Genomic DNA, 15,743 nt, shown 5'->3' on the forward strand with positions numbered 1-15,743 from the left:
TACAAGAAAAAAACTCAGATTTTTAATTTAATTTTATTTACTTTTTGTGTGTGTCAAGGAAACAGATCGCTTCACTTTGCAAGGTTGGATCAATGTCATAACACAACGTCATAACACCAGATGCCATTGCTGATCAGAAAGTTATAGGAAATGCAGTCTTTCCTCCTCGTATCTATCTACCGTGGGGCAAAAAAGTATTTAGTCAGTCACCAATTGTGCAAGTTCTCCCACTTAAAAAGATGAGAGAGGCCTGTAATTTTCATCATAGGTATACCTCAACTATGAGAGACAGAATGAGAAAAAAAATCCAGAAAATCACATTGTCTGATTTTTAAATAATTTATTTGCAAATTATGGTGGAAAATAAGTATTTGGTCAATAACAAAAGTTCATCTCAATACTTTGTTATATACCCTTTGTTGGCAATGACAGCAGTCAAACGTTTTCTGTAAGTCTTCACAAGGTTTTCACACACTGTTCCTGGTATTTTGGCCCATTCCTCCATGCAGATCTCCTCTAGAGCAGTGATGTTTTGGGGCTGTTGCTGGGCAACATGGACTTTCAACTCCCTCCAAAGATTTTCTATGGGGTTGATATCTGGAGACTGGCTTGGCCACTCCAGGACCTTGAAATGCTTCTTACGAAGCCACTCCTTTGTTGCCCGGGCGGTGTGTTTGGGATCATTGTCATGCTGAAAGACCCAGCCACGTTTCATCTTCAATACCCTTGCTGATGGAAGGAGGTTTTCACTCAAAATCTCACGATACATGGCTCCATTCATTCTTTCCTTTATACGGATCAGTCATCCTGGTCCCTTTGCAGAAAAACAGCCCCAAAGCATGATGTTTCCACCCCCCATGCTTCACAGTAGGTGTGGTGTTCTTTGGATGCAACTCAGCATTCTTTCTCCTCCAAACACAAGTTGAGTTTTTACCAAAAACTTCTATTTTGGTTTCATCTGACCATATGACATTCTCCCAATCCTCTTCTGGATCATCCAAATGCTCTCTAGCAAACTTCAGACAGGCCTGGACATTTACTGGCTTAAGTAGGGGGCACTGCAGGATTTGAGTCCCTGGCGGCGTAGTGTGTTACTGATGGTAGCCTTTGTTACTTTGATCCCAGCTCTCTGCAGGTCATTCACTAGGTCCCCCGTGTGGTTCTGGGATTTTTGCTCACCGTTCTTGTGATCATTTTGACCTCATAGGGTGAGATCTTGCGTGGAGCCCCAGATCGAGGGAGATTGTCAGTGGTCTTGTATGTCTTCCATTTTCTAATAATTGCTCCCACAGTTGATTTCTTCACACCAAGCTACTTACCCAGATAGCAAAAATCAGTTGAATCAACATTGAAATAGCGTTTGGCAGAAAACATTGAAATAATGTTGAAATGATATTGAAAGTGTCCCCTTGAATTTGGGTTGAATCAACGTTGAATTTTCAACCCTATCAGCATTGAATCAATAGTGATTCAACCATCATCTAAATAGAAATTTCTATTTAGATGATGGTTGAATCACTATTGATTCAATGCTGATAGGGTTGAAAATTCAACGTTGATTCAACCCAGTGGGGGGCTAGTCCTCTAGTAGCTACGAGAGTTTAACTCCCCATGCACATCTGTATTGCAGCATGCCTTGCCAGATGGTAGTAGGTACCATTTTTATGATGGTCTTTGGTATGACCCGACCATGAATAGAACTCACGAGCTCTCGATCGAGAGGCGGACACGCTACCACTAGGCCACTAGTCGGTTGTTTCTTTGTGTGCTTGACTGAATCTAGCAATCTGTGGGAATATATTAAAGAAATGTGTGTATGTGTGTTAAAACAGCTGTCAAAACATTTAAGCTATGATTTTATTAATATGACTAATCATTGCCAGGTCCAAGTATAGAAGCTAGTGTGTGTGTGTGTGTGTGTTTAATTAAATCTAGCTCTCTGCTCCCTGGTGTAAAAATGACCGGAAGACATTAAAGAAATATGCATGTGTTTATCTAATGATAAAGTGAGCATTACAGGGAGAGTTAGAGGGTAGGAAATGTGAGCAATGAAATGTGCTGTGACATTTATGAATTGCTCTCCAGCCCCTCCAACCTTCCTGTTTCTCAGTCTGACATTTGCTTTATCCCCTGTTGCACGTGTTCTGAGCTGTCCCACTTGCGCAATGTAGACTGAGTGGACTGTTATAATATTCACATCAGGCACATCTAATATGCAGCGCTCAGTGTGCTTTCTCCATGTTGACACAATAATATTTGTTATTATGTTGATATTGAAAAGATCCAAAAGACTAACTGTAATTCTCATAGGAACATTCAGGGCCATGCTTGATATGACTTTATTATCAAAGTTTCACTTTAAAGCAGAACCATTGAAAAAGCTCTATGAGCCATTCGCAATTTTTTTTGACCACCTAATAAGGACAATAATATGCTGTTTTATGAAGATGCATGTATGAATTTTCAAAGGATACTGTGACTGACATTTCCACTTGAAAGTACATCTTAAGATCACACAAATGTTACCAACTTGGAAGATGAAGGGGCTGCTTCCAAGACTCATGAAGTCACCATATCTTTTTGAACTGTGAGAGGAAACCCATCCTTTTGGGTTATAGCATTTCCAGAATTTTTGTAATCTTCAAACTTGATCACCTGATGACAGACCAAACAAGAATCAAATTGGTTTCATTTGAAATGTTCAGGGTGGTGTAGTGGTTAGCACTGTCGCCTCACAGCAAGAAGGTTCTGGGTTCGAGCTCAGTGGCTGACGGGGGCCTTTCTGTGTGGAGTTTGCATGTTCTTCCCGTGTCTGCATGGGTTTCCTCCTGGACATGCAGGTTAGGTTAATTGGTGGCTCTAAATTGACCATAGGTGTGAGTGTGTTTCTGTGTGGCAGCCCTGCAACAATTTGGTGACTTGTCCAGGGTGTACCCCACCTCTTGCCCATAGTCAGCTGGGATCTACAGTAGCTTGCCTGTGACCCTGCACAGAATAAGCAATTACGGATAATGGATGAAATGTTTGGAAACAGATTTTATAATCTCTTCCCAAAATACAGTTCAAAATGCTTGATAAAATGTAGGAACATATAGAGGCTTTCAACCATCATGTGACCCTATAGCAACAGTAACTACCCTGCCACGACAGGGGGCACACTTGTAGTGCTTCATTCAGCCGAGTTAGTTGTTATTGATGAGTATGGAAAGGTTTTGCTGTGTTTTCGGGTGTGCAAATTGTTCTGAACCAAACAAAGACATCAGATTTTTTTAATTTACCAAAAGTAATTCATGGCGGCACGGTGGTGTAGTGGTTAGCGCTGTCGCCTCACAGCAAGAAGGTCCTGGGTTTGAGCCCCGGGGCCGGCGAGGGCCTTTCTGTGTGGAGTTTGCATGTTCTCCCTGTGTCCGCGTGGGTTTCCTCCGGGTGCTCCGGTTTCCCCCACAGTCCAAAGACATGCAGGTTAGGTTAACTGGTGATCTAAATTGACCGTAGGTGTGAGTGTGAATGGTTGTCTGTGTGTCAGCCCTGTGATGACCTGGCGACTTGTCCAGGGTGTACCCCGCCTTTCGCCCGTAGTCAGCTGGGATAGGCTCCAGCTTGCCTGCGACCCTGTAGAAGGATAAAGCGGCTAGAGATAATGAGATGAGAAAAGTAATTCATCATTGGGGGAAAAAAAAACCAGCTAGAGAGATTTCTAAATGTAGAAAGGAAAATGGGGAAAAAACATTCAGCAGGACTCAGTGTTGAACGGAGAGGTCAAAAACCCTATGGTATGTTCCCTTCATTTCCACAAAGGTAAGAATTCAAAAGGGGGGAAAAAAAAACTTCACAACTGCAGTGCAGTGCTCATTCTTATACAGTGAAATGAACATGTGCAACACAGCGGCTCAGCAGAACCTAACCTTCACTGAGACTTAAAGTGCATTTACATTCGGGGATCCTTTGGAGTGTGTTGTGTATGCACTTGGGACCCAGTCATTATGGGAAACACCTGATGCTGATTTGAGTGTAATCAGCACACACATATAAGGACTTTGCGAAGTATTATCATCACTGTCACATTTGTTTCGAGCTATGTTTATAACTCTCCTTTTGGTTTAGATTGTGTTTTGTTTTTGTAAATATCACACCTGCTCATAAATACTCTTCCTGCACTTAGATCCTCTACCACTGCATACCTGACAGAATACTTGCAAAGTCTCTGTGAAAACAGAGTGCTTACTGTGCTCAGATCAGCATCAGGTTGCATCAGCTCCGAAGGATCCCCAAATGTAAATACACTTTAGGTCACGGTGAAGATGAGGCTGTGCAGAGCTGCTAGATTGCTCATGTTCACTTCACTGTATAAGAATGAGCACCTTTCTGCAGCTCAGAAATTATTATTATTATTTTTTTAATTCTTATCTTCATGGAAATCAAGTGAGCATACCATAAGGTTTTTGACCTCTCCATTGGACACAGAGACCTGCTGAATGCCCCACACACACACATACACACATTTTTATGCCTCTGCCACCATAAGGTGCAGGAGACATTGTTTTCTCGGGTTGTCCGTCCGTCCGTCCATGCGTGCGTGCATCCATCCCGAAACCTTGTAAATGCGATATCTTAAAGGCTAATGAAAGGAATTTCACCAAACTTTCACCATTTGTGCGCTTTGGGACAAACATGAACTGATTAGATTTTGAGATCAAAAAGTCTAAGGTCGGCGGCACGGTGGTGTAGTGGTTAGTGCTGTCGCCTCACAGCAAGAAGGTCCGGGTTCGAGCCCCGTGGCCGGCGAGGGCCTTTCTGTGTGGAGTTTGCATGTTCTCCCCATGTCTGCGTGGGTTTCCTCCGGGTGCTCCGGTTTCCCCCACAGTCCAAAGACGTGCAGGTTAGGTTAACTGGTGACTCTAAATTGACCGTAGGTGTGAATGTGAGTGTGAATGGTTGTCTGTGTCTATGTGTCAGCCCTGTGATGACCTGGCGACTTGTCCAGGGTGTACCCCGCCTTTCGCCCGTAGTCAGCTGGGATAGGCTCCAGCTTGCCTGCGACTCTGTAGAACAGGATAAAGCGGCTAGAGATGATGAGATGAGATGAGATGAGGTCTAAGGTCACTGTGAGGTCAAATGTCTGTCCAAAAACCTTGTGAACACAATATCTCCAAGGCAAATCAAAGGAATTTCACCAAACTTTCACCATTTGTGCATTTGGGGACAAACATGAACTGATTAGATTTTGAGATCAAAAAGTCTAAGGTCAAGGTCACTGTGAGATCATATGTCTGTCCGAGAACCTTGTGAACACAATATCTCCAAGGCAAATCAAAGGAATTTCACCAAACTTTCACCATTTGTGCATTTGGGGACAAACATGAACTGATTAGATTTTGAGATCAAAAAGTCTAAGGTCAAGGTCACTGTGAGATCAAATGTCTGTCCGAGAACCTTGTGAACACAATATCTCCAAGGCAAATCAAAGGAATTTCACCAAACTTTCACCATTTGTGCATTTGGTGACAAAGATAAACTGATTAGTATCTGTGAAGATACTCAGTCATCCAGGTACAAAGTAATCTGTGGTTGGTAGAAGAGAGCAACTGGACTTGCTTGAAAAGTCTGGAAGACGTTTTGCCTCTCATCTGAAAGGCATCCTCAGTTCTGTCTGTCTAATAGGGAGTATCAAGTATTTATCCTCTCATGGATCATCATAGAATCCGAATCAGAATGCTGATGGCTGCATTGTAGGTGGCTGATAGATGTCTTAGACACCCACCTCTGTTCAGTGATGGTCGTTCCAGGTTGACAAAAATGAACGATCCTCTCTGGCTAAGATGTCTGCCAGTTTTCTGGAAGTCCTCTCATACTCCCGCACCAGTCGAAGGGATCTCATCCCAAAGTGCGTAGAAACATATCTGTGAAGATACTCAGTCATCCAGGTACAAAGTAATCTGTGGTTGGTAGAAGAGAGCAACTGGACTTGCTTGAAAAGTCTTGAAGGCGAAACGTCTTCAAGACTTTTCAAGCAAGTCCAGTTGCTCTCTTCTACCAACCACAGATAAACTGATTAGATTTTGATATCAAAAGGTCTAAGGTCAAGGTCACTGTGAGGTCAAATGTCTGTCCAAAAACCTTGTGAACACAATATCTCCAAGGCCAATACAAGTAATTTCACCAGGTCAAGATTACTGTGAGGTCAAATGTCCATCCCCAAATCACAACTTAATAAGGCGTGTAGTCTACCAGGGGGAGGCATCCCCATTGATGCCGTTGGCGTCGAGTTCTATCTAGTTCCCTTCTACATTTAGAAGTCTCTCTAATTTTTTCCCCCTGATGATGAATTACTTTTGGCAAATAAAAAAAGCTGATGTCTTTGTTTAGTTCAGAACAATTTGCACACCCAAAAACACAGCAAATCCTTCCCATACTGATCAATAACAACTAACTCGGCTGAATGAAGCACTACAAGCATGCCCCCTGTCATGGCGGCGTAGTTACCATTACTATGGGGTCACATGATGGTGCAAAGCCTCTATTGTGTACTGGATTGATGTCAAGCACAAGACATGGACACTAGTACAGATGATGGCTTTTGTATATAAATAAAGAAAGACAGGCAGACAAAGCCAAAAACATGAACGAAAGGCACAAAAACCATGCAAGACGAAAGGCGTGGAGGGACAGAACCAGAATCAAAAACCAGGACCAGAAATGAGATCAATAACCAGAAAACCAGTGCTAAAAAATGCCAAAGCTTGATGAGAGTATCAAGAGAGTATTCTGAGTGATACTTTGCACTGTGTGTGTGTGTGTGTGTGTGTGTGTGTGTGTGTGTGTGTGTGTGTGTTATATAACTATGGATGTAATATACGGTAGTCAAGATGTGTGCACTCAGAAATCTGCTGACCTTGAACGAAACAGTGTGTGTGTGTTGGTATATTTGTATATATGTACTGTAAGTTAATCAAACCGGGTGCTAATTAAGTGATTTTGTACTTTAATTATTAAATCTGAAATATCATAATTTTGGTTCTTCATTTTTTTTCCCAGAATGTATAATATGACTCTCTCTCTTTCTCTCTCTCTGTCTCTCCTAGAGGCATAATGGTCTTCTAATGTTACCGTATTCACTCACATCATCAGTGGGTGAGCGTCGTTTGGCTGCATGGTTTCAGATAGATGGAGCTCAACGGACCGAGCAGGATCTTTATCGCTGTATCACACAATCTTCCTATGGAGCTGCTGTATCCAACTTTGCTGAACTCATTGTCCGAGGTATCATCACACTCAAGTACACACAAACACTAATAGGCTGTATTTTCTCCCAAGTTTGGTCACCTGCCAATTCACCCATTCCCACCCAATAGCTAACTCTCTCCTATCACATGATAACCAGACAGGGTATGGAAAAGATGCACTTCTTTCTAGACACATGAAGCCAACATTTTCAAAACTGCGTAAGACACTCAGAGGAAAGAACTATCTGCCCTCTTCTGCATACATTACGTTATAATCACATCTAATTGGCTAGCATTGCTGTGAATGACAAAACAGAGAGTATGCCATCCCTCTCAAAAAGAGAGCACAGCCAGGTTTGCTGTCTTAACAACAGAGAGCTGTGCCATGGATGGTTGTGACATGAAAACCCCAGATTATCTCATTTGTGTCTTATACAGTGTCTTGCAAAGGTATTCATCCCCCTTGGTGCTACTCCTGTTTTGTCGCATTACAAGCTGGAATTAAAATTGATTTTTGGAGGGTTAGAACCATTTGATTTACACAAGATGCCTACCACTTAAAGGTGCAAATTATTGTTTTATTGTGCCAAAAACAACTAAACTTTTTGGCCATCATGGGAAATGCAATGTGTGGCACAAACGCAACACCCTGAAAACACCATTCCTACATTGAAGGATGGTGGTGGCAGCATCATGCTGTGGGGATATTTTTCATCTGCAGGGACAAGAAAACTGGTCAGGACTGAAGGAAAGATGGATGGCACTAAATTCTGGAGGAAATCCTGTTTCAGTAAGCCAGAGGTTTGAGACTGGGACAAAGATTCATGTTCCAGCAGAACAATGACCCTAAACATACTGCTAAAGCTACACTGGAGTGGTTTAAAGGGAAACATTTAAATGTCTTGGAATGTCAAAGCCCAGACCTCAGTCCAGTTGAGAATCTGTGGCATAACTCGAAGATTGCTGTACACCAACCCATCTAACTTGAAGGAGTTGGAGCAGTTTTGCCTTGAGGAATGGGCAAAAATCCCAGTGGCTAGATGTGCTAAGTTAATAGAGACACACCCCAAGAGACGTGCAGCTGTAATTGCAGCAAAAGGTGATTCTGCAAGGTATTGAATTTAGGGGGGTGAATACCTATTCACACTCCAGTTTTCTGTTTTTTTTTTCATGTTAATTATTGCTTGTGTCACAATAAAACAACAATGTGCACCTTTAAAGTGGTAGGCATGTTGTGTAAATCAAATGGTGCCTACCTCCAAAAAATCCATTTTAATTCCAGCTAGTAATGCAACTAAACAGGACAAACACCAAGGGGGGATGAATACTTTTGCAAGACACTGTATACTCACAGTATATCAGCACCATAGCCACAATCCTGGCATACATATCGTATGCACATACACATTTTTATTTTCTCCTTTGTAATTCATTACACCCACTCTGCTCGTAAAGATAGACCACAGAAGTGACTTGTGTGTAGGTGATTGTGGAGGTCACTTTGTGTTCTGATATCATAGTGAGCAATGTGTACTCATTTTAAATATTCAAAGATCAGTGACTCATATTCTCTCTCTCTGTCTCTTTTCTCTCTCATGTCCTTGCTCTGTCTATCTGAAATCTTGATCTTACTTGGTCATATGTTAGATGTTAGAATTATGATGTTGAATACCATGAACATTTAACTCAGGGTTTCTTTTCATTTTTTTTCCCTTGAAATAATATACCTCTCAGAGATCTCTTGCAGCTCTCCCACACCGTTCACTTTATTCCATCAGTAAAGACCATACACTACGTGCTTTCTAGACTCCTTATCCCCTGTGAGTGATCACATTGATTTCCATGACAGAGCAACTGAACTTGGGGCGGCACGGTGGTGTAGTGGTTAGCACTGTCGCCTCACAGCAAGAAGGTCCGGGTTCGAGCCCCGTGGCCGGCGAGGGCCTTTCTGTGCGGAGTTTGCATGTTCTCCCCGTGTCCGCGTGGGTTTCCTCCGGGTGCTCCGGTTTCCCCCACAGTCCAAAGACATGCAGGTTAGGTTAACTGGTGACTCTAAATTGACCGTAGGTGTGATTGTGAGTGTGAATGGTTGTCTGTGTCTATGTGTCAGCCCTGTGATGACCTGGCGACTTGTCCAGGGTGTACCCCGCCTTTCACCCATAGTCAGCTGGGATAGGCTCCAGCTTGCCTGCGACCCTGTAGAACAGGATAAAGTGGCTACAGATAATGAGATGAGATGAGCAACTGAACTTACCATGAAATATCAAATAATTGTGTTGGTTTAATGGCATGCTATGTCACCATTGTGCAATTTTTATGATATAACTGCAATTACCATTATATGCAGTGGGATACTGTATATGCAGCAATTAATCATGAACCATCGGCAAGTAATAACTGACTGATGGCTGTTCCACTGTGCAAGCCTAAATACAACCATCCATCGATCCATTATCCGTAACCACTTACCTGTGCAGGGTTTCGGGCAAGCTGGAGCCTATACCAGGTGACTATGGGCGAGAGGCAAGGTACACCCTGGACAAGTCACCAGGTCAACACAGGCCTGATGCCACCAATTAGGCACCAATTAGCCTAACCTGCATGTCTTTGGACTGTGGGGGAAACCGGCGCACCCAGAGGAAACCTATGCAGACACAGGGAGAATATGCAAACTCCACACAGAAAGGCCCCCGTCGGCCACTGGGCTCGAACCCAGAACCTTCTTGCTGTGAGGTGACAGTGCTAACCACTACACCACCATGCCATCCCTAAATACAACCATATTTTGCAAATAAGAATCACTGCTTGTTTCATTTGCCCATAAAATCTCTTAGCAGATCATTCTCTGTGAAGAAGTGGACTGACAAATATTGGGCAATTTCAAAGAGAAGTAGTGACTTTTAATTTTATTTGCTTTTTTCTTCTGAAACTTTCACATTAGCCACTCACTGAGTTGCTGATGACAGTTTAGCAAGTGAAAATGTCTTGAATTAGTTTTTTGTACTCCAGTTTTTTTTGTAATCATGTAATAAATTGCAAATAAATTTGCAATCTATTATATGACAGCAAAAGAATCAAATATAAGAATATTAAACTTATTTCTGGAGACACACAAATATATATATATATATATATATATATATATATATATATATATATATATATATATATATATATATTATGGCATGGCGTTCAGGAAATTAATCTTTGAACATATTGAATGAAACCCTGAATATATGGAATGAAACTTTGAATATATGGAATGAAACCCTGAATATATGGAATGAGCCTTTGAATATATGGAATGAACCTTTGAATATATGGAATGAAACTCTGAATATATGGAATGAAACTTTGAATATATGGAATGAAACTTTGTATTCTGCCCCCGCTCCTACAGCTCGGCAGATAGCCAACAGGTCCCAAGAAAAAACTCTGACTCAGAGGAGAGTATTAGAGTATATTGAGAAACACTGTAAAACTTGACAAACAAAATTTACAAATTAGTTTTATATACAGAAAATACCCTTATACAAATATGTGTTAGCTTCTGGCTAATGTTAATGGCAAAATTAATGTATATGCTAATGCTAACATTTGCCGCGATTGGCGAATGCACAAGCATAGATTTAGACTTAGACAGACTTTAATGATCCACGAGGGAAATTACTTTGTCACCATAGCTTCGTTGCACATAAAAGAAGTAAACACTAATAAAACCACAAGCATTCGCCAGAATGTAAAACAATGTCTTTATTGTTTAAAATAGCCACAACCAAATCCCGAGCCGATTGACTCATTTTTGCTGCAGGACAGTGGCAGTGCCTTCATGACGTCAGCCAAGTTTCATTCCATATATTCAGAGTTTCATTCAATATATTCAAGGGATTCATTCAATATATTCGGGGATTCATTCCATATATTCAGGGTTTCATTCCATATATTCAAAGTTTCATTCAATATATTCAGGGTTTCATTCCATTCAAAGTTTCATTCCATATATTCAGGGTTTCATTCCATATATTCAAAGTTTCATTCCATATATTCAGGGTTTCATTCCATTCAAAGTTTCATTCCATATATTCAAAGTTTCATTCCATATATTCAGGGTTTCATTCCATTCAAAGTTTCATTCCATATATTCAAAGTTTCATTCCATATATTCAGGGTTTCATTCCATATATTCAGGGTTTCATTCCATATATTCAAAGTTTCATTCCATATATTCAAAGTTTCATTCTAAATATTCAAAGTTTCATTCAATATATTTGGGGATTCATTCTATATATTCAAAGTTTCATTCAATATATTCAGAGTTTCATTCCATATATTCAAAGTCTCGTCTCGTCTCGTCTTCTTCCGCTTATCTGGGACCGGGTCACGGAGGCAGCAGTCTAAGCATGGAAGCCCAAACTTCCCTTTCCCCAGACACCTCAGCCAGCTCCTCGGGAAGAACACCGAGGCGTTCCCAGGCCAGCCGAGAGACATAGTCCCTCCAGCGTGTCCTGGGTCTTCCCCAGGGCCTCCTCCCAGGGGGACATGCCTGGAACACCTCCCGAGGGAGGCGTCCAGGAGGCATCCGAAAAAGATGCCCGAGCCACCTCAGCTGATTCCTCTCATTGTGGAGGAGCAGCGGCTCTACTCCGAGCTCCTCCCGAGTGACTGTGCTTCTCACCCTATCGCTAAGGGAGCGCCCAGCCACCCTGTGAAGGAAACTCATTTCGGCCGCTTGTATCCGCGATCTTGTTCTTTCTGTCACTACCCAAAGCTCATGACCATAGGAGAGAGTCGGAACGTAGATCGACCAGTAAATTGAGAGCTTCGCCTTTTGGCTCAGCTCCTTCTTCACCACAACGGACCGGTAAAGCGACCGCATCACTGCAGAGGCTGCACCGATCCGCCTGTCTATCTCATGCTCCATCCTTCCCTCACTCGTGAACAAGATCCTGAGATACTTAAACTCCTCCACTTGAGGCAGGACTTCTCCACCAACCTGGAGAGGGCAAGCCACCCTTTTCCAGTCGAGAACCATGGCCTCGGACTTGGAGGTGCTGATTCTAATCCCAGCCGCTTCACACTCGACTGCAAACTGCCCCAGTGCATGCTGAAGGTCCTGGTTTGAAGAAGCCAACAGGACAACATCATCCGCAAAAAGCAGAGATGAAATCCTGTGGTTCCCAAACAGGATTCCTTCCGGCCCCTGGCTGCGCCTAGAAATTCTGTCCATAAAAATTATGAACAGAACCGGTGACAAAGGGCAGCCCTGCCGGAGTCCAACATGCACTGGGAACAGGTCTGACTTACTGCCGGCAATGCGAACCAGACTCCTGCTCCATTCGTACAGGGACCGGACAGCCCTTAGCAAAGAGCCCCGAACCCCATACTCCCGAAGCACCCCCCACAGAATACCACAGGGGACACGGTCGAATGCCTTCTCCAGATCCACAAAGCGCATGTGGACTGGTTGGGCAAACTCCCATGAACCCTCGAGCACCCTATGAAGGGTATAGAGCTGGTCCAGTGTTCCACGACCAGGATGAAAACCGCATTGTTCCTCCTGGATCTGATGTTCGACTATTGGGCGAATTCTCCTCTCCAGTACCCTGGAGTAAACTTTCCCTGGGAGGCTGAGAAGTGTGATTCACCTATAATTGGAGCACACTCTCTGGTCCCCTTTCTTAAAAAGAGGGACCACCACCCCAGTCTGCCACTCCAGAGGCACTGTCCCCGACCGCCATGCGATGTTGCAGAGGCGTGTCAACCAAGACAGCCCCACAACATCCAGAGACTTGAGATACTCGGGGCGGATCTCATCCACCCCCGGTGCCTTGCCACCAAGGAGCTTGCTAACCACCTCAGTGACTTCGGCTTGGGTAGTGGACGAGTCCACCTCTGAGTCATCAGCCTCAGTCTCCTCAGTGGAAGACATGATGGTGGGATTGAGGAGATCCTCAAAGTATTCCTTCCACCGCCCGACAATGTCCCCAGTCGAGGTCAACAGCTCCCCACCTGCACTGTAAACAGTGTTGGCAGAGTACTGCTTCCCCCTCCTGAGGCGCCGGACGGTTTGCCAGAATTTCTTCGAGGCCGACCGATAGTCCTTCTCCATGGCCTCCCTGAACTCCTCCCAGTTCCGAGTTTTTGCCTCCGCAACTGCCCGAGCTGCAGCACGCCTGGCCTGCCGATACCCGTCAGCTGCCTCAGGAGTCCCGGAGGTCAACATGGCCCAATAGGACTCCTTCTTCAGCTTGACGGCATCCCTTACTTCCGGTGTCCACCACCGGGTTCGGGGATTGCCGCCACGACAGGCACCGGAGACCTTGCGGCCACAGCTCCGAACAGCTGCATCCACAATGGAGGTAGAGAACATGGTCCACTCAGACTCAATGTCCCCTGCCTCCCTCGGAAGCTGGGAAAAGCTCTCCCGGAGGTGGGAGTTAAAGACCTCCCCAACAGAGTGCTCGGCCAGACGTTCCCAGCAGACCCTCACCATACGTTTGGGCCTGCCAGGTCTGTCCAGCTTCCTCCTCTGCCAGTGGATCCAACTCACCACCAGGTGGTGATCAGTTGACAGCTCAGCCCCTCTCTTCACCTGAGTGTCCAAGACATAGGGCCGGAGATCAGATGAAACGACTACAAAGTCTATCATCGACCTCCGACCTAAGGTGTCCTGGTGCCACGTGCACTTATGGACACCCCTATGCTCAAACATGGTGTTCGTTATGGACAAACCGTGACTAGCACAGAAGTCCAATAACAAAACACCACTCGGGTTCAGATCGGGGAGGCCGTTCCTCCCAACCACGCCTCTCCAGGTGTCACTGTCGTCGCCCACGTGAGCATTGAAGTCCCCCAGTAGCACAATGGAGTCCCCAGTCTGAGCACCCCTCAGTACCTCTCCCAGGGACTCCAAGAAGGCCAGATACTCTATACTGCTATTTGGCCCGTAGGCACAAACAACAGCAAGAGCCCTCTCCCCAATCCGAAGGCGCAGAGAGGCGACCCTCTCGTTCACTGGGGTAAACTCCAACACATGGCGGCTGAGCTGGGGAGCTATAAGCAAGCCCACACCAGCCTGCCGCCGCTCACCACGGGCGACTCCAGAGAAGTGGAAAGTCCAGCCCCTCTCGAGGAGCTGGGTTCCAGAGCCCAAGCTGTGCATGGAGGTGAGCCCGACTATCTCTAGCCGGTACCTCTCAACCTCCCACACAAGCTCAGGCTCTTTCCCCCCCAGCGAAGTGACATTCCATGTCCCAACAGCCAGCCGCTGTGTCCAGGGATCAGGTCGTCGAGTCCCCTGCCTTCGACTGCCACCCAATCCACACTGCACCAATCCCCTACTGCTACCTCTGTGGGTGGTGAACCCACAGGAGGTCGGGCCCACGTCACCTCTTCGGGTTGAGCCCAGCCGGGCCCCATGGGCAAAGGCCCGGCCACCAAGCACTCGCATACGAGCCCCAACCCCGGGCCTGGCTCCAGAGTGGGGCCCCGGCTGCGTCATACCGGGCGACGTCACAGTCCTTGCTTTTTTCTCCATAGGGGTTTTTGGTGAACTGCTCTTGGTCTGGCCTGTCACCTAGGACCTGTCTGCCTTGGGAAACCCTGACAGGGGCATAATGCCCCCGACAACATAGCTCCTAGGATCATTCAAGCACACAAACCCCTCCACCACAATAAGGTGGCAGTTCTAGGAGGGGTATTCAAAGTTTCATTCCATATATTCAGGGTTTCATTCAATATATTCAAAGATTAATTTCCTGAATGTCATGCCATAATATATATATATATATATAATATATATATATATATATATATATATATATATATATTTTTTTTTTTTTTTTTCTTCCATTGGCAGAAAATTTTGTTAGTTGGAGGCATTTATTTTGAGAAAGGGCTAAATATTACTTTAATAGACAATACTAGAAACATTTGGCTATATTGAAGATATATTTATTTGCTACATTTTTTTTTTTGCAATGAAATAACTCACTCTAGCTATACAACTCCAATTCTCAGATGTGTTTGAAGAACCCAGCTTGCCCATTTGGATTTATGATAATTTTACATTGTAAAAATGATTTTTTTTTACAAATAGAAGTATATCTAATAAAAATATATAAAAATATATATCATTTTTTATTATTATGAGCTTATTCTAAATTAAATATAATATTATTTCACCTGGGGTGGCACAGTGGTGAAGTGGTTAGCACTGTTTCCTCACAGCAAGAAGGTTCTGGGTTCGAGCCAAGTGGCTGACAGGGGCCTTTCTTTCATGTTCTTCCCGTGTCTGTGTGGATTTCCTCCGGGTGCTCCGGTTTCCCCTACAGTCCAAAGACATGCAGGTTAGGCTAATTGGTGGCTCTAAATTGACCGTAGGTGGAAATGTGAGTGTAAGTGGTTGCTTGTCTCTAGTGCCGCTTTTCCACTACAAACGCGGCTGAGCCGTGCCGTGCCGAGTCGAGCTGAGTCGGGCTGAGCGGGGCTATTGAAGTTGCATTTCGACTACAACCGCGC

The 15,743-nt window shown here is 44.3% G+C and overlaps 1 protein-coding gene across 1 annotated transcript in view; it reads left to right on the top strand.

The window, feature by feature from the left end:
• The window catches only part of ptprua (protein tyrosine phosphatase receptor type Ua), a 489,507-nt gene that overhangs the window by 175,438 nt on the left and 298,326 nt on the right, over positions 1-15,743 (top strand). The window contains exon 4 of the mRNA XM_060904791.1: positions 7,083-7,260. Within this exon, the coding sequence (XP_060760774.1) occupies positions 7,083-7,260 (178 nt within the window). The remainder of the gene's footprint in view (positions 1-7,082; positions 7,261-15,743) is intronic.

This window comes from Neoarius graeffei, chromosome 22 (assembly GCF_027579695.1).
Source record: "Neoarius graeffei isolate fNeoGra1 chromosome 22, fNeoGra1.pri, whole genome shotgun sequence".
In the NCBI taxonomy this organism is placed as follows: Eukaryota; Metazoa; Chordata; class Actinopteri; order Siluriformes; family Ariidae; genus Neoarius; species Neoarius graeffei.